This window comes from Desmodus rotundus, chromosome 6 (genome assembly GCF_022682495.2).
Source record: "Desmodus rotundus isolate HL8 chromosome 6, HLdesRot8A.1, whole genome shotgun sequence".
In the NCBI taxonomy this organism is placed as follows: domain Eukaryota; kingdom Metazoa; phylum Chordata; class Mammalia; order Chiroptera; family Phyllostomidae; genus Desmodus; species Desmodus rotundus.
Genome location: NC_071392.1, coordinates 70,389,047 through 70,409,100, shown reverse-complemented (window position 1 = coordinate 70,409,100; position 20,054 = coordinate 70,389,047). Strand labels below are relative to the sequence as shown.

The following is a 20,054-nucleotide window of genomic DNA, read 5'->3' as shown; positions in this document are numbered from 1 at the left end:
TTGGCACATATATCACCTCATTTATTTGTTCGTATATTTTGGTGAAAAATTTGAGTCGTACTCTCTTGAGAAGTGCCAAACGTACAATGTGGTCGTACCAAATGTACTTGCCATGTTTTGCATTGGACCCTCAGTCTGTATTCACCGTGCAGCTGAAAGTTTGTTCCCTTGATGGTCTTTTTTTACCTTGGCAATTTCCTGTGCCTGTAGGAACACAAGATAAAATTGAACTTTTAAAAGAAATCATAACTCTTCTCACTAATACAATTTATAAGAACTCAAGCTATTCAACTGAGAATGTAGAAGCCTCATTTTTAATAATATTGTATCAGGAGAAACTATTAAATTTCTGAGGTATAATGAGAATGTAATTTGCTCCATAAAGAGTCTAAATTAGAGTGAAGGTAAATGCCTGCATATGGCCCAGTATGTACAACCTAATCCAACTGAAATTCTGCCAGGTGTATTTTCTGAAAGAAGAAAGAAGTGGTGGCAACAGTTGGTGAGGTAAATTCCCTTCTGAATAAAGAGTTTATTTTAAATTCATTAAGAAAGAATCATAGTAGCACCAGTAAACATGACCTTGCTCCAGATTTCAATTTCTATTATAGTCAAAGCCTAGCTCCATTGATGACTATAATTAAACTGTGTTTCCACAAAACATTTTGATGTTAAAGAAGTGATTGACTGCTGGTGATATCTTGTCTCCATATATCTTCAAGCAAATAACATAAGCTCGGCCATGTTGGAAGCATCTGTACTTTCCTCTAATTACACAGTGCACCTCCTACACTATATAAGGTATTCTAATACTGTATTTTGTTTCTTAGAATCCTCAGCAATGTTTTTCTATGTATCTTTCAATGGTATTTCCTAGCAAAGAAATACATTTGTTTTGTCACCAAATTGTTTTTTATATATTTTGCTTATGAAATAAATATTTTATACATATTTATACAATGTAGAGAAGTTTAAGTAATAAAATGAATAAAATACAATATACTATACCTCAGCTTAAAAAATAGAATGTAACAGTTTCTAGAAAGTCCTGTGAACCCTTCTCTGATTCCAGCTCCTTTTCTCACACAATTACATCCATCCCCTTATCAAGACAGCCACAGTCCAGAATTTTGTGTTCATCATTCTCCCATTTTCTCGTCAGTGTTAGCACTTGTATTACTTACTTGTGCACCACAACAAAGACCCGAAAGAGCAATACTGTTAACACAATAAAAATAGGCCCATGCGGTGGCCCCACTATTGAGATGACCCTGCCTGTTTCCACCTCCGCTCGGCCTTCCTCAAAGTCTATTTGATCAAGTTTGCTAGCTGTGCTTTTCAAAGCATCTGTGACTTAAACAATTTTTTTCTGCTTAATCCAGCAATTAATGAAACTTTTGTTAAAATCTCCCTTTATGTTGTGGATATGTCTACGTCTATTTCTTCTGATAGCTCCATCAGTTCTAGTTTCTATATATTTTTATATATTTAGATTATGTCATCACATCCTTACCAATTTGGAGTGTTTATATATTACTGATTAATTAACACTTTTACCATTTGCAGTGCTCCTGTCAGTCTATACCAATTTTGGGGAGTCTCAGAGTTTATTTGTCTGATGATAATGTAGCATGCCAGAATTTTTAGTCTTTTACCGGACATTTCTTATATTCTTTCACTTTTAATATTTCTATGTCCTTTTATTTTAAAATACATTTTATTTATTTATATTTTAGAGAGAAGGGAAGGGAGGGAAACCTTAATGTGAGAAAGAAACAATCAGTTGTCTCTCATATATGCCCCAACCAGGGACCAAACCCACAATCCAGGTATGTGCCCAGTCCAGGAGTCGAACTAGCAACTTTTCACTTTTTGTTCCCAACCAATTCGGCCGTGCCAGTCAGGGCTATGTCCTTATATTTTAGCTGTATCTCTTGTAAACAAAAACTGACTTTTGCATTTTTATCCAGGTTGAAAATTTTTGCCTGAAAAGTTTGATTCACTTGAACTTTTTGCAACTTTATAAATTTAGAATTTTTAATGCCAGATTTCTATTTTTCCCAAATATTCTTTCCATCTTACTTTCCTTAATTATTTTCTCATTAATTCCTTTTAAAATGTGTGTGTGTATCTTATATCTGTGTATTGGGCTTTTCTAACAAGTGTTGGGAACTTTCAGCCATTATTTCCTCTGGGTCTCTAGTCTAACACATGTTAAACTTTCTCACTCTGTCTTCTGTGCTTCATAATGTCTAACTTTTCTTCTCAGTGTCTTGCTGCCCTACACCATGAATAATAACTTCGTATCTATCTTCCTATTCATTAATTTTTCCTTCAACTATGTCTGTTCTGTTGTTTAACCCATCCACTGAGTTTTAAAGTCAGTTATTTCACTTTTAATTTCTATAAATTCTATTTGTCTTTTTAAGATTTGCTTGGTAATATTTATAGTTTCTTTCTCCTTACTTATATATTACCCATCTTTTGTCTAATTTGGTTAATCATAAATAAATTTATTTATATTCTGTGTCTAACTCTAGTGTTTGAAGTCTTATGGATCTCTCTCTTTGGCCTATTGTTTCCTGTTGGTTCTCCCTTTTTTACTTTGTTTTCTTGTGTGTTTTGTGCTTTTAAATATTGAAGTTCTAATTTTCCTTGAAACTTCAATGGGAATTCTTCAAGTCCTGGGTTGCACTGCATAGAAGAGCTTTGAATTATATGATGGTTTTTTATTTTAATACACACACCTGTTAAGGTTAAAAATGTTCATGGTTAGGAGTTTTCAGGGTACATTATGTTTTCCCTAAATCTTCATGAGATTTCCTTGCTGTTTACTTTTGCAAAGGATACCAGCTTTATGAGTGTCTTCCTATACAATTCCCTGCACAGCAAGGGCCTTAGGCATCGTTGGCTGTTGGCCGTCTCCTGCTCTGCGTGCAAAAGAGTAAACACCCTCAGGTCAAAACACTGCGTCTTCAGTTACTTAAGATTCCACTTTCATTTTTTTGAGGTCAAGACCTATTTCTTACATTTGTATCAGTTTAATGATACATTTTAAAAGGCACTTTTAAATATTTTAAACAGCATTTCATTTAATAAGGAATCTGTTTCATCATGCAGCTGGATAGAAAAATCTACTATATTTATATATTATTTCAGTCATTTTTATCAAAAAAACAAGATTTTTCCCAAAAGCAGATATATTTTTGCTTTTTGGTTTCACTAAGAAATTACAAATGAAGCTTCTAAATATTTAACATTTAGAATAAATCACTTTGTAAAATAAATTCTGGATTTACTTGATGTTCAACATTGTTGAAAAATAATTTCTATGAAGAGTCCTTGTGTCTGGAGTGCTAAATTTTTAATATCTGTCTATTCATCATACTAATATTATGTAAACTGATATCACAATTCACAGTATGCACATAATTCTTTATTAACTACAGAGGATATATATAAATCACATATCAAGGAGTTTTATCGATAACTTCAGTTTGTTACAAACTTCTCTGAGTTGTCCAGGCTATTACCAGTTACAGCTTCACCCGATCTTCATGGAGAGATCATATCAAGAGTCAAAGTTACATTTTCTGCTGTTCACTTACTTATTATCTTCATTCTGAAGTTTCTTTACATAAATCATTTCCTGCAGAAATCACTTACAGCCATATGCATAGTGTGGGCGGGCTGGTTTAATTAAAATTAGAAAGCATAATCTGTTATCATAACCACGCACTTGTAAACTCGGTACGCTGAGAGCAAACAGAGGAGACAGGGCCACGGCGCCAATCTCTCTGCACACTTGAGCTTTTACTCTTCACTTCCTTTTTACCTACATCCTCCACCGGTGTGTGCACCATCAAGGTCAATCTGTGCAAGAATTATTGTTTCCATTCATTTATTTCTTGTTTTTGTAATGTAAAAAGAGAAATACTGCATCTTGCAATAAGATTGCAAATTGAGTAAGTCCATTTACCTTCACTCTACCCTCAATCTCCATTAAAACAAGAACAGATAAACCTTTTAAGTCATAAGACACAATTATGCAAATGTCAAGAGAGGTGATAGCATAATCCTTTTGGAAACTGGAAAGTAAAAGAATGGGTGGGAAATGATTCAGTTATCCTACCAAAGTAGAATCCTAAATCAGCAGTGAGGAGCGACAATAAACACTCTAATTTACATAGCAGCAGCCCTCAAGGTTTTTAAAACGTTGAAAAGTGGGGGTGAGTAAAAAATTTCTTATGAAACAGTTAAATCCCCAAATTTCTTCCCCAACTCTACATGGATGCAACTACTCTTCCCCCCAAAGAGAAGTGTAATCTTTCGACACTATGAAGCAGAGGGTAAGGAGAACCAGGCTCAGTTCTGGGTTGGGGGAAGGTTTCACAACGAAAATAGGTGCATTGAGTGGCAGTTTATACACTGAATGGTGAGAACTCTGTCCCACCAGGTCCAGTAGCCAAGCCCATACCCTCCAGGTGTCAGCAGGAGGGAGACCAAAAGACTCTTCCTTGGGAAATGCAATCAGCACAAGAGGGAAGATGAAAGTACACAGCATTGGGTTTTCTAAAAAAAAAAAAAAAAAAAGCCCAGTCAGATGATACTGCCTTGAAGCCCACAGTCAACATCAAATCCCAAAGCACATGTACAGAGCTTCCAACCAGCCTAAGTAAGAGCAAACAATTAAAAATGCCTGGATATCTGAAGAAAGCCTTGCACATAGAAAGAGAGTCCCAAACAAACAAAAATAAAGGAGAGATTTGCGGGACACAGAGACTGTGCAAGAAGATGGGAACACAAGAAAAGAAACTATCATTAATCTATTCAGAAAGGTAAACAAAGAAATTGCACTATTGAAATAGGAATGACATCCTATAAAAAGAAGACAAAAATAAAATGTAAAATAAATAATAAATATAAAGATAAAATATAACTTGAAAATTTAGTAGGAAAAAACAAAATAATAGGAGTTTAAGAAAAACAATAGAGAAAAATAAGAAGATTCATCAAAAATTGAAAAAATTTTCCATAATGAAGACTATGATTTTTATGACTATAAGATCCACCAGGTGCCAGCACAAGAGATGAAAGAGACCCACATAGCAAAGAACATTAAGATTTTAAAATACTGTGAGTGAAGAGAAGATCTTAAATGTCTTCAGAAAGGAAGAAAAACAGATTCCTTTAAATGGATAAAAATATAAACATCTGAAGACTTTTCAATAGCAATACTGGCAACTCAGAGACAATAGGAAAAAAATGCCTTCAAAATTCTGAGTGACATTTATTTCCAATCTAGAAATCAATATCCATCAAACTATCAATGAAGTGAGAGGATAAACTAGCATCCAGATAGCTCATGGCAGGCCTGGGGAAAAGCGACGAGGTTTAGAGCAGGCAGGAAGGTGCTAGAGGAGATGTCTACAAGGCAATGAAATTAGTAGACTATTTGAGGTAGATTAGGTACCTATCATTTGAATGTTCTAAGAGAAGATCACCTAAATCCAGTGATTTAGTCATATGTACTTAGAAAACTAAGCAAATAAAGATTCAGGGGAAGTGAAAAATAGGAAAAATAGTGTAGATCCTAGTGCTAAGCTGATAATAAATCTCTAGACGACATTCTGAACATTGCACTCTCCGCTAAGCAGTTATAATCTGTACTGGGAGGGTGGTGGAGACAGGAAAACATGAGTGTGCTGGGTGGAGGAGGCTGCGAAAGGAAGTTCAATCCACATCTGACACAGTGGAAATGTAATTGAACTGCTTATAACTTAGAAATCAAGAGATAGTATCATAGGAATATTAAGGTAAGTGCATTTGGATATTTGGAAATATCCAAAGAGAGCTAGAATGTTTTAAAGTCAGTCTTTGACAAACAGAAAGCAGCTAGCAGAAAGTAATATTTTGTGCAATTAGCCTTACATAATTATTTAAATACACGTGGAAACCATAATACTTTCCTACCACACTCACCCAAATGAATTATTTTCTACAGCACTGTGGAGATCACTAGTTAAGTCCAATTATGATTTAGGTTAGCACCCGAGGCTGGAAATGTGGAACAAGCCCCTGGAATCTGCAGTCACTGCCACCAGGTGGCAATACTGAGTTATATCTGGACTTGCAGAATTTCTGTTCTGAAATGTCCCTTGAGCAGCACATATGTGATTATGTCATAGGATTCTGAATTTGGTCATGTTCTGGACAAAACTTTTTCAGTGACTTAGGAGGATTTGTGGAACTCATACAAAGTTTCAGATGCCTTCGTGTGAAATATGAATGTGTGACTCCACTGGGATTGAATAAAAACACAATGGGTTACAATTGCTGGGGTGAAAGCAATGAGAAATGTAATTAAATATCAAACCTCAGATGTAGGTATAAAGACTCACATGAGTAAAAAGTGTCCTAGGAGGCAGGGAGATACAAGGGAAATCACATGTGATTCTGGTTTCAATCTGCTATGTCCAGCTGTGTCAATATTGAGACTCATGTTGCTGTTCTGAAAAATTAGGTCCCTGTAACCAGAAAATCTCTAAAAATCTCTCTGCCCTATTAGTCTGTGATTCTTTTATATGTTAAAAAACCATTTTATGATTGTGGAAGACATAAAAATTATCAAAAAGGTAGCAGATACCCTCCCCCATAATTCCACTGTTATTATTTTAACATAATTCATTTTGGTCTTATTCTAGCACACATGTATATGGATATTTTTTATTTTTAAAGACTACATAATTCTTTATATTTAATTTCATTGTGAAGCGCACAGAGCAAGCACACACCCACTCACAAAATGTCCATGGCAATGTCCTTCGTTACTAGCACGGGAGATTTTCTCTGGCCACTTCACCTCTGACTGTCTTCAGCCTTACCCTTCTACATGTTTTGCTTCTCCTTCCTACTTTACTTTGGATTTTTTTTTCTCCCCAAACTTGTAAGGGAGAAACCATCACACACACACACACACACACACACACACACACACACACACACAATTCCTTCTCCCCTTACAGAAAAATGTAGTTATTATTTTGTTGTGCTGACATCTGCAAACATATGCCCTCAAATCCAGGTCTTACTCTCTACCTCCAAAGACTTATTCCAACTCCCTCTTAGGTTAGAGTCAAACCCTGATCTCAGATTGAAACTACTGCCCTGTGGAGCAGATTAATCTTCTGAGGACCCTCCCCCATTCTTTTTGTAGTTCTGGTACCCATAGTTGGCTCAATTAGTGGCTCATCTCTGAGTTTCCAAGAGCTCAGTTTTTCTGCCCAGTGCCCTCTACTATTGGCCCTCTGGTCCTTCGTCTTTGCCCCTTATTACAGTATCATCTTTTCAGCTGGTTCAGTCTGGCAATCACCTGCCCTAAGCAAAAATAACAACAGAGCTGACTGTGTGGGGCTCAGATTTACTGGCTAGATAACAAACGTGGTGCCCCTCCCACCTCCCAAACACCGCCACTTAACCGTGTTTCATGATAACATGAGTGTTACAATTTAATGTAGCATTTGATTTTACCTTGAGTTTTTAATATGTTTCTAAATTGTGATATTTGCATACATATTACCTATTTGCACTAATGTATGGTTTAAAGGCCTTTATATAAGAAAAAAGTGTATAAAATCCATAAGGGGTAAAGCACGGCAAATATATAAATATTTTTATGTTAAATTTATATCTTCCAGTACAGTTTAATGATTGTTATATTTGTATATATATGCATATATTTTCCACTAAGCTTTTATTAATTTTTCTTTGTATTTTTGAAGGTTTTAATATGACAACGGGAAGTTATATATACTTCACATCTTTAAGTTTTCTTTTTTAAGTGTATTTTATTGATTATGCTATTACAGTTTTCCCAATTTTCTCCCTTTATCCCCCATCCGCCCTGCACCCACAACCCTCTAGCATTCACCCCCCTTAGTTCATGTCCATGGGTTGTACATATAAGTTCTTTGACTTCTCTGTTTCCTATACCATTCTTAACCTCTCCCCATCTATTTTATGCTGACCAGTTATGCTTATTACCTGTACATTTCCAGCACTATTCTTCCCCTCCCCTTCCCCACTGAAGACCCTCCATGTGATGTCCATTTCTCTGATTTTGTTCCTGTTCCAGTTGTTTGCTTAGTTTTCTTTTTTTTTTTAGGTTCATTTGTTGATAATTGTGAGTTTGTTGTCATTTTACTGTACATAGCTTTTGATCATCTTCCATTTCTTAGATAAGTCCCTTTAACTTTTCATATAATAAGGGCTTGATGATGATGAACTCCTTTAACTGGACCTTATTTGGGAAGAACTTTATCTGCCCTTCCATTCTAAATGATAGTTTTGCTGGATAGAGTAATCTTGGATGTAGGTCCCTGCCTTTCATGACTTCAAATACTTCTTTCCAGCCCCTTCTTGCCGGTAAGGTTTAGATAGCACGGGGTATCTACCTACGCCTCAATCCTGGCCACAAAACTCACCTCCAATTTTAAATGACAGACTTGCTGGATAGAGTAGTTTTGTTACAGGTCCTTGCTTTTCATCATTTTGAATTTTTCATGCCAATCCCATCTGGCCTGGTGTTTCTGTTGAGAAATCAGCTGACAGTTTTATGGGAATGTCCTTGGAGGTAACTAATAGTCTCTCCCTTCCTGACTAGAGTCTCTCTTTGTCTTCAGCCTTTTTCGTTTTAATTATGATGTGTCTTGGTGTGGGTTTCTTTGGGTTCATCTTGATTGGGATTTTCTGTGCTTCCCAAACTTGTGTGCCTTTTTCCTTCACCAAGTTATGGAAATTTTTAGCCATTATTTCTTCAAACAGGTTCTCTATCCTTTTCTCACTCTCTTCTCCTTCTGGGACCCCTATGATGTGGACGATGTTATATTTGATGCTGTCCCAGATGGTCCTTAGACTCTCCTCATTCTTTTTCAATTCTCCAATCTTTTTGATGCTCTTCTTGTGTGCTTAATGTTATATTGTCCTCTATATCTCTGATTCAATACTGTGTTTCATCTAACCTGCTGCTGATTCCTTCTGGTGCATTCTTCACTTCAGATATTGTATTCTTCACTTCTGACTGGTTCTTTTTTTATGGTTATGTGTCCTTATTGATGCTTACTATCTCTTTGTTTGAGTTCTTACTGAGATCATCCATTCTTCTCTTAGGATCATTGAGCAAGTTTATAACCATTGTTTTAAACTCAGCATCTGGTATTTTGGTTGCTTCCACTTCTGTTAATTCTTCTTCTCTTGTTCTTTCATTTGGGGCATATTTCTTTGCTTTCCATTTTGTCTCTGTGCATTAGGTTTTATGATGAAGGATTTATGGTGAAGGTGTATGGTTGGGCTCTGTGACACAGTCTTCCAAATCACTTGAGGTCTTTGCTTCAGGAATGTTTTTTTTTTGTGTGAATTATATACACCCTCTTGTTGTAGTTGAGTCTTGAGTGCCGTTAGCCCTTTCATGGGTGGAGTTAACCTTTCAGGTTGGCTGACTATAAGGGTAAACCTTGATCATTGTGAATGAGATGCTGATCAGGTACAGCCCTTTGAGGTGAAGTTGTTCCCAGAAAGGTATTGTGCCTATCAGAATCCCCCTTTGGGTGTGCCTCATGTGTGGCTAGTTGGGTCAGGCTCTGGTGTGGTCTGAAACCCACCACTGGTTGTTTTGGTTCTGGGTCTAGTTGGGTGGGATTCAGGTGCAGGTTGATGTCAGACATGTATAACTGGCCTGGGCTACCTCTCTGGAGCTACTACACTGCTCATTCTTTGGGCTACATCTACTGGACCTAGGTTTGTGTGAAGGGGCCAATCTGTGTATAAGGGTCGGCTTCCTCCAGATTAGAACTGGTGGCAGATCAGACTCTATGTGGCTTCTTCTGTAAATCCATGGTTGTAATATTTTAGTTTCAGCCAGGCTTCAGTTGGGTATTCAAGTTGACTCTTCTATAATCTAGCTGTAAATCTGGTTTGGGGCTGGGAGCAGGTAAGTGTAGTTTTCATCTACTCTGAAGTCATCTTGGAATCTCACCTGTTATATTTATATTCATTAAAACAATAAAAATAAATGAAGGAATTATTTATAAAAATAAATGCTACTATGAAAAGGAATAAGTGCCCATGAAAGAGTTTCGAGACATTCCAGTTTTGAGGGAGGATAAAGGAAAATGTTCTGGCAAGAATGACAGAGGAACAGGCAGAAACGTAGAAGAAAAACCAGAGGAGTGAGGTATCAGGGAAGTTCAAAGAAGAGTTTCCAAGAGGAAGGAATGATTAACTCTTTTAGGTGCTGCCGAGAGGTCTACAAAATTGAGAGAGATCTGTATCTATTGGGTTGTGTAATATGGAGGTCATTGATAATCACAGCAAGTACATTTTGGGTGGATTAAGGAGATAGAAACTAGACTGCAGTGGTTAAAGAAATGGTGTCAGTGAAGTACACAATGCTTTTGAGTAGTTCAGTTGTGAAAATAGAGGTGAATTAGGGCAGCAGTTTAATTGGAAGGAGGATTAGATTTTCTCTTCCTTTTGTAAAGGGGACTTTAAAATGATTAAATGTTGATGGGAAAATTGCAGTAAAGCCTATTGTATAAGGTTTTTGAGAAGGCCTGATTGGGGTCCAAGAATAAAAAATCGGAGGAGAGACATTACTCTATTATGTATGTAGAAAAGGAGGAGAAGGCAGGCCAGATGCAGGTTTGTTTCTGCATTTAACAGTGAGGCCTCTGGCTACTGGCATCTATTTTTCCTCTTGAGGCAAAGCTACCTGCGAAGAGTTAGGGCAGCATTGAGAGGGAGGTACAAAGAGAACAAGGAAGCTGTTAATTTTCTGTCAAAGACAAGTAGAGCAATTGGGTCAGAGCAACAGTAAAGTAGAGAGGCAGCTAGGACACCGTAGCTGCATTTTGTGGTCATGGATGTAGGGAACCCAGTCACCTCTGCTGTGTGTGTCACTCCCACCAACAGTGCTTGGTTGCTCAGGGGCAGACATGGCACAGAGAAAGTAAATGGTTGGGCTCATCCATAGTTGAAATTTTGCTAAATAACTACCACTTAAAGAGAGACAATAAAGAGTTTAGGATTTTGTTAAAAAAGTCATTGATAGTGGTGATGGTTTCATGGATGTATACTTATTCCCACTCTCATTGAGTTGTATACATTAAGTATATACATTGTTTTACATGTTGATCGTATTTCAATAAAATGGCTTTAAAAGCTTGAACAAGTATTTTATTTGTTTATCATGGAATCTGAACTGGAAAAAAAAGGAAGCCAATCAATCTACTGGGAATAACTAAATGCTTCAATGACCTAGACTTGCCAATAGAGTTGAGGGAGTGAAGGGATAGAAGTAATACAACAACAAAGTTGGAAGATAAATTGGTGGTAAAGGAACAGACTTTGTTAATATGGTAGTAAAATGAAACTCTTCATATCCCTGGGGAACTATAATATCAAGCACATACCATAAGTATTCTCATGTTGCACTTACACAGGAATTGCAAAGAAAATGACCAAAAATCAGTTCTAGACTCTTAAACTTAGTATGCAAAATGAGAAAAGGCTAAGTGATAGTCTACCTCCTTTGGAGCAAGTTGGAATGTTTTCTCAAACCTCCTCTAACCTGTACCACCAAGGGGGAGGGAAGGGAAGAGCCTCCTACTTATTTTAAGATGGTGATTTAGAGAAACCACCACTTGGAGAACTTGAGAATCTGTTCCCTAGACTTAGAAGAGATCGATGGGCTAGGTTTGGAAACACTCTTGAAAATTTTGAAAGTGAAAGGTGATGGCTGAAGTTCCTTACCTAATGGAGTTTCAGCTGCACTTTTATTGCCAACAGGGCAGAGGGGTCCATTTCTTATGGACCAAATCTCAGGAACATATGGGAGAAGTGGTGTTTGAAGTCATTTGAAAAGCAACTTTCCCCAAGAGAGCTTCTTGACAGGGAAAATTGATCTCAGCATGAAGAGATGTGGGTGGACCATCACATGCAGAAGTCACAGGTGTGTCATCAGCAACCAAGTGGAAGAGATGAGTTACTTACAAAGGAGGAGCATGACTCTAATGCTATTATTTGAGTGGTAGAAATCTGTTCAGAACTCATAAAAGCAATCATCCAATGTAGGAGTCACTTTGACTGTCCATCAAGACTAAAGGGTACCACTAGTCTCCTGAGCCTGTCCCTCCTCTGCCATTCCAAATAGGAAGGATTTAGAAGCTGACACTGGCAAGTTGTGGAAGGAACTGAGCCAGAAGACAGAGAAAGCCAAACCCACAAAGCTCTTTCCAACTATCAGATTTTAAGCAGGCAGATCTAGGGAAGAAGATTTAACTTTAAAGTTGGTACTTTTACTATTAAATGAAAGAGTTTTCATTTCAATTACTCAAATGAGGGGTTTTTTTTAATACTAAATGTTATTGAAAGACATTATTAAACAAAATGACCAGAAAAATGATAGATTCTGCCCTAGATTTCACCCCTGAGATAGCAAAAATCAGACCAACAGAGTGTGTTTATGTAGGATATGGGTGAGAAAGGGAATGAAGTTGCTTTTGCCTTTCACCCTACAAATTCCTATTCTTAAACAAAACACGTTACATACAGTGATTTCCAAGACCAGGTCATTTGAGAATTGTGCCGCTATCCAGAATGGACTACAGGAGACAGTGACTGAGGCAGAGCAGAGCTGAAGGTCTCAGAAATGAGGTAGAAAAATCCCTAAGGCCAGGATATCTGAAGAGTTATTCATGAACAAGTTATAGTTATCCAGTCACCAAGGTAGGGAAACACTCCAAAGAATGTCTGAGGAACTTACTGCCGTGTACTACCAATTCAGCAGAAAAACAGTGGAAAGATTTGGGAGTGATGGTGGGAAGGGAAGAAAGGAGGAAAGAATTGGTTGGGGAATAAGAAAGAAGTATGAGCAAATGAATGAAACTGTAAAATATTCCAATGGTTTCAGGTTAAATATTTTTATTGTTACATTTCTGTTGATGGAAAGATAAATGCTGAACTATCGGGCTGTCATAACAAAATACCATAGATGGGGGGCTTGAACAGCGTGTATTTATTTCTCATAGTACTGGAAATAGACACCTAAGTTCAAGGTGCAGCAGGATATTTGTCTGGTGATGGCTCTCTCTTAGGTTGTATATCGCCACCTTCTCTGTGTTCTCACATGGCAGAGAGATCAAGCTCTGTTATCTCCTCTCATAACAGCACTAATCCTATCAGGCCAGGCCCCCCCATTATGATCTCATCCAACCCTGTTTAACTCCCAAAGCCTGCATTTCCAAATACCATCACATTGTGGGGTAAGGTTTCAACATATGAAATTTGGGGGGACACAAACATTCAGTTCATAACAAAGTTATTACTGCTTGTCATGACTACAAATAGAACCGTTCTCATAATACATTTTCTTATTTGACAGAATTCAGTTACAGGCACCAAATATCGAACAAAGGAGAACCACATGATGTGCAAACTTATGTGTTTGTGCGTTACTTACTCTTCTTCTATTGGTGGACTGACAACGATCACTGGTACCTCCACCAACTTGATCTTCGCCCAGTATTTCAATTCGTAAGTAATATTATTGGACTGGTGATTCAATAAATGAATAGCACACAACTAACCTAATTTAGAGACTCCAGGGACAGAGATGTTATATTGGGTTAATTTTCCTCTGTTCCCCATCAGGACATTTATAAGTCTAGAGGCCCTACTTTCTATTGAGAGTTACATATGGAAGACATAATAAATTAACAGACACCTACGGATTCCCCAGGTCCATTCAGAACAGATAACTTCTGGCTGGCCTTTCTGATCAAACAGGGAAAGTATTTTAAATCACAAATAATACTACAAATTGTAGTTAGAGGAAACAAAAAAGGGTTATTTGCCTGGGATGATTTGCATAGAGTTTGGGAACTGGCACTTGAACTTAAATGATGAATGTCAAACAGAGGTACTAATTACAGAAGGCATGGCTTTGAATTCAAAAAGATTTGAAGAATTAAGCAAATATAAGAAATGGCAGTAAAAAGTTTTCTAAGGGACAGATATATTACCCTAATATAAGTCTGGAACTGTGTTACCACTCCATCTCAGGAAATGGGGAATCTGTGGATATATCAGAGCACTTGGAGTAGAAATCCCACAATATTTAGTCACTTTGTGAATTTGAACCATAAAAAAGTACATTCCTCTCCAAGACCTAATTTTTAAAAACATCTAAAATAGGCAAAGTTCATATGATTATTATGAGAATTAAATGAGGTAACTATGTAAAATACTTGGCACTATGTAAGAACTATTGAAACAATTGTTTGAAAGTCCATGCTTTTATGTGAAAGCTCAAACTGTTTCTATACCCTAAGTATATTTTTAAGTACTAATAGGACATTATTGTCGGAGTTCCAGGAAGGTGGGCAGCACTGAGAATTCCTGAAACAGGATCTACGTCCTTATCACAGAAAAATTAAGGTTTGAGGCAAGAAACCTACACACCAAGAAGTGGATTCACAGTCCATGAACTTACTGAAATCATTTCAAAATGTTGTGCATGCATAGCTTTTCCAGGAAATCCAAGATTCAAAAGATAGCACTCTTTGTTCCGGGAAGAATGAGAACTTGCAAACAAAGAAAACTGGTACAACAATTTAGGGACCACACAACACAGACTTCTGTGTGTACTTATTGTTTCTATGAGTACACATTCATCATGTATACTCAACAGGAGACTTAGAAAGGAACCTTTGGAAGACATTTGGTTTATAAGTGGGAGACATCTGAAACTCCCAGTGCTAGAGATGATTCTTCTCCTAATTCAAGACAGCAAATGTACTTGATCCCTTTCTGAAAGTAAATTTCTGTCCTTTGTCATGAGTTCCCCAAAGAAAAAGATTCCACATCTTAGTCCTCTCTATAAATGTCTTTTTTCTAAAATCTAGACCAAATTTTTATTGTTTTATGCATGATGACATTAGATACCTGCTGGTTTCCTCTATTCCCATGTAATTAATTGACATCGTCAATGGAATACACACTGAGTTTGCCTTTGGTTTTTGTTTCCTTGCATTATGTACCAACCAAATTTTTTTCTTGTATTTAACTGTTCCCTTCACTCTTTGAATGTATTAATCCATTTGCAATGACACATTGAGACCACTGGGTAGCACTTTCAGCAAAATGTTTTGGTGACTATTTTTACTAATTGTCTAATCTTCTAATTCTCGAAGTCATGGGAATTTAGCCAAAATATTCTTTAAATTTAGAAAATGCTTAAATGTACTTTAAATTTAGATATTTTTCCTTCAAAGTTTGTTTTAACATTAGAAATTATATTCAAACTAGGACAAAACTTCAATGTATCCCCTCTTGATTGAAGATATTAGGCTAGAAGAGGGAAAAATAACCTTATGTGACAAAATATAATTGATATTATTAAACAAACTAAATTTTTTCTTAAATATTGACCCTACAAAATTTAACAGCATCCCAAAGCAATAATGAAATAAGTGGTTTCATTTTATTGGGAAAAGCTTCGCAAACTTAAAACTGCAGGAAAAAAAAGATTTTTTTTTTGTCCAGATGTTTGGAGCTGGAGAGAAATTATCCTTTTTTCCCCCCAAATCTAGTACAATAATCTCACCGTTTCCTCTTGACATTTTTTTGAGCAGTATCAATGATTATTTTGTACAAATTCATTTTGGGTCTCACCCAGCTTAAAGGGTACATGAGCCTGAGAATCAATGATTTCCTATCATTGACATTTACAGAAAGGCACCATCTGACAAATAAACTATGGGATGAAAAGATAGGATAACAAATTTCAAAGCCGTATCTATCTATCTACCTATCTATCACATATCTATTTATCTATCATTTATCTATCTATTATATATACTGTATATAATGTTTCTCTTCTATTTTTTACACAAAGAAATAGGAACTATGAATTCTGAGAAAGCTAAATTTTATTCAGTGCAAATAAAAACAGACTTTCATTCACTCAGTCAATCAACAAACATTTGTTGAGGACTTGCAATGTTTAAGGCTGTTTGGAATTCTTTTGGAGAATGAAAAAAATAAAACCTACCAGAAGAGTCTATCTAATTGTCTAGACAAAATATACATATGTGAGAACCATTAAAATCTTTAAAACATAATTACATTTATTTTTTAAGATCATTAATTTATAATAAATTTAATAACATTTATTTTTTGACATACAGGGGAGAAGGTAAAGTGACATGTATTGAGCTCTTGCCAGATAATTTACATCTCTTTAGTGTACACATGTCCTACATATCCCTGCTGTGGGAATGGTGTATAATGGAAATTAAAAGCATAGACTCTGGGTTTAAAATGTCTGTGTTCAAATCCCAGTCTTCACTTTATGAAGGAGGTGACCTTGGACAAATCTCTTTAAGCTTGTTACCTTGCCAGAAAAATAAGGATAGTAATATCCCTCTCTTAGCAATATTTTGTGTTTTACATAAAATACTGGATTGGCCAAAAAGTTCATTTAGTTTTTTCCATATGATGGCTCTAGTAGTACTTAGTTGTCTTTAACTTCATTTGAAACAATTTTGTTAGATTGTATAGTGACAGTTGTCATGTCAGCATGCATTTAAAAAAAACTCATCAAAATTGGTGATTTTTTGTGCAGCCACTTTAATATTGAGGATGGAAGAAAATAAGCAACATTTTCGGTGTATTATGCTTTATTATTTCAAGAAAGCTGAAAGCACAAAAAAACAGTTTGTGCAGTGCACGGAGAAGTTGCTGTGACTGTCAAAAGTGGTTTGCACAGGGTATAAGGTCCTTCTTTCTCTCTGCTGTGTAGAATTCCATTGTGTAAATGTGATCTCACCTTTAACTGGAACATAATCAACAAAAGAAAAAAGCAAACAAAATATAACCAGAGACATTGAAGTTAAGAACAATCTAACAATAGCCAGAGGGGAGTGGGGAGGGGACAGTGAGGAGAGGGGATTACAGGAACTACTATAATGGACACATGGACAAAATCAAGGGGAGGGTAGAGGTGGGGGAGGGAGGTGGGATTGGCTGGGGTGGGGTGGAGGGGTGGGGAGAAAATGCAGACAACTGTAATTGAATAACAATAAATTTTTTTTTAAAAGTGGTTTGCAAAGTTTCTTGGTCCTATTGACATCTTGGCCAAATAATTCTTTGCTGTGGAGCTGTTTTATACATTGAAAGATGTTTAACAGCACCACTGGCCTTTGCCCACTGAAGCCAATAGCGGGAGATAGCCAACATACTCAAAATATGCGAAACAATAAAGTTATTGGTGACAATGCCAAATATGTATTTTATTTTACCAAAAAAACTAAAGGGACTTTTTGGCCAACCCAATAAATAACACTTAAAACAGTACCTAGCACAGAGCATGTGCTCAATAAATGCTGGTTATTTTTATTAGCGTTGAGACAGATGAGGCTCAGCTTAGCGGAGAGAGGACCAAATAAAGATCAGTCAGACCCTCATAATTTGTCTCCCTAAAAACTAGCTCCCTAGAAACGTAATTGAACATGTGTCTTAAAAGGGGACTATAACTGTAGCTTCTATGTGTGGCAACAACCCTTGATCTCTAGAGAAAATTTGTCCTTATAACACAATCCAAACTTAAAAGAGGTAAACACCATGTTTATGAAGAAATGAATGCAAATAATTCATAAAATTGAAGCATGAAAAGTCTACAATAGTTTTTCCAGGGAGGTAGTAGAATAGTCTCTGCATCTTTTTGCACAGGTTAGAACAGCAGTGTGCAAATTGAGTCTGGGGTCAGGAGACCAAGGAGGAGTCTGTTACCAAGTGCTCACAAATGATAATTTGTGAGTTCTGGGGCAGAACAACGTTAGCTGTGAAATGACAGGAGGATTTAGACACAGAACACTGTAAAGTCAGAGGTGGTGAGTAATTAGGTATGAAAATTTAAGGGAATTTTTTGCCGATGGGGCTATACAGATAGTGATGCCATGAACTTCTAGACAAGACAGGGCAGGTTTATAGGAGAAATTGATAAATTTGATTTTGGATGTATTGAAATGGCCTGTCATTTGCCTATCCACAAGGAGATTTTCAGCAGGCATTTGCAAATTCATTGTTCAAGTTTGTTATCAATGTGGAGCTATATAAAAATATGTAAATGAAAGTCTTGAGTGTAGAAATGGTCACAGAGGGAGAGAAAAGTTAGAATTGAGACATGGATAGACCCTTAGGAAATATTGACAAGAAAGAAGGTGACGAAAGTAAATTAAGGTAGGTGGAGAACCAGGAGGATGTGGTATATTGAAAATCAAAGGAGAATAGCATTTTCCCTCCCTCCCTCCCTTCCTTCTTTCCTTTTTTTCTTTCTTTTGATTTAATCTGTATTGTATTTTTTTTCCATTACTGTTGAGTCCCCTTATACCCTCTCCCTCCAGCAATGACCACACTGTTGTCCACGTCAATGAGTCCTTTTTCCTTCTTGCTCAATTCTTCCACTCCCTTAACCCCACCACTAGCTGTCATCCTGCTCTCTGTGAGTCTGTGCCCATTTTCCTTGTAGTTCAGTTTATTCATTAGATTTCACATATGAGTGAAATCATATGATATTTTTCTTTCTCTGACTGGCTTACTTCCCTCAGAATAATGTTCTCCAGTTCCATTCATACTGTTGCAAAGGGTAAAATGTTCTTCTTTTTTACTGCTGAGTAGTATTCCAGTGTGTAAATGTCCCATAGTTGTTTTATCCACTCATCTACTGATGAACAAGGGCTGCTTCCACATCTTGTTGATTGTAAATATTGCTGCAATGAACATAGGGGTGCTTCTGTTCTTTCAAACAGTGTTTGGGGTTCATTCAGATATATTGTCAGAAATAGGATAGTTGGGTCAAAAGGCAAATCCATTTTTAATTTCCTGAGATATCTCCATACTGCTTTCCATAGTGGCTGCACCAGTCTGCATTCACACCAACAGTGCACAAGGGTTCCCCTTTCTCCACATGCTCATTGCACTTGTTTGATTCATTGATGATAGCCATTCTGACAGATGTGAGGTGATATCTCATTGTGGTTTTAATTTTCATTTCTCTGATAATTAGTGATGTTGAGCATGTTTTCATATGTCTATTGGCCATCTGTATGTCCTCTTTGGAGAAGTCTGTATTCAGGCCCTTTGCCCATTTTTTAATTGGTTTTTTTCTTTTTTGTTGTTCAGTTTTGTTAAGTTCTATATAAATTTTGGATATTAATCCCTTATCAGATGTATTGGTGAATATATTCTCCCATTCTGTCTTTTTATTTTGTTGATGATTTCCTTTGCTGTACAAAAACTTTGATGTAGTCCCATTAATTCATTTTTGTCTTTTGTTTTTCTTGCCTGGGGAGATATGTCTGATAAAATATTGCTATGAGCAATGCCTGAGATTTTGCTGCCTATGTTTTCCTCTATTATTTTTATGGTTTCAGGACTAACATTTAAATCTTTAATCCATTTTGAATTTGTTCTTGTGTGTGATATAAGAAAGGGGTCTAGTTTCATTTTTCCACACATATCTGTTCAATTTGCCCAACACTATTTGTTGAATAAACTATCTTTAATGTATTGCATGTTCTTGCTTCCTATGGTGAACATTAATTGACCATAAAGGTGTGGGTTTATTTCTGGGCTCTCTATTCTGTTCCATTGATGGTCTGTTTTTGGTCTGTTTTCCATCTATGTGTCTGTTTTTATGCTAAGTACCATGCTTTTTTGATTACTGTCACTTTATAGTATAGTTTGATATAAGGAAGCATGATTCCTCCTCCTTTGTTCTTCTTTCTCAGGACTGCTGTTGCTATGTGGGGCCATTTGTGGTTCCATATAAATTTTTGAAATGTTTGTTCTGGTTCTGTGAAATATGTCATCAGAATCTTGACAGGAATTGTATTGAATCTATAGACTTCTTTGGGTAGTATGGACATTTTAATGATGTTAATTCTTCAAATCCATGAACATGGTATGTGCTTTGACTTATTTATATCTTCTATTTC

General features: G+C 36.5%; 1 protein-coding gene across 3 annotated transcripts in view; it reads left to right on the top strand.

Moving 5' to 3' along the window:
- The window catches only part of SLC13A1 (solute carrier family 13 member 1), a 112,859-nt gene that overhangs the window by 63,058 nt on the left and 29,747 nt on the right, over window positions 1-20,054 (top strand). For all 3 annotated transcript variants that reach the window (XM_045191194.3, XM_045191196.3, XM_045191195.3), the window contains one exon: window positions 13,439-13,590. In XM_045191194.3, coding sequence (XP_045047129.2) covers window positions 13,439-13,590 — 152 coding nt within the window. The remainder of the gene's footprint in view (window positions 1-13,438; window positions 13,591-20,054) is intronic.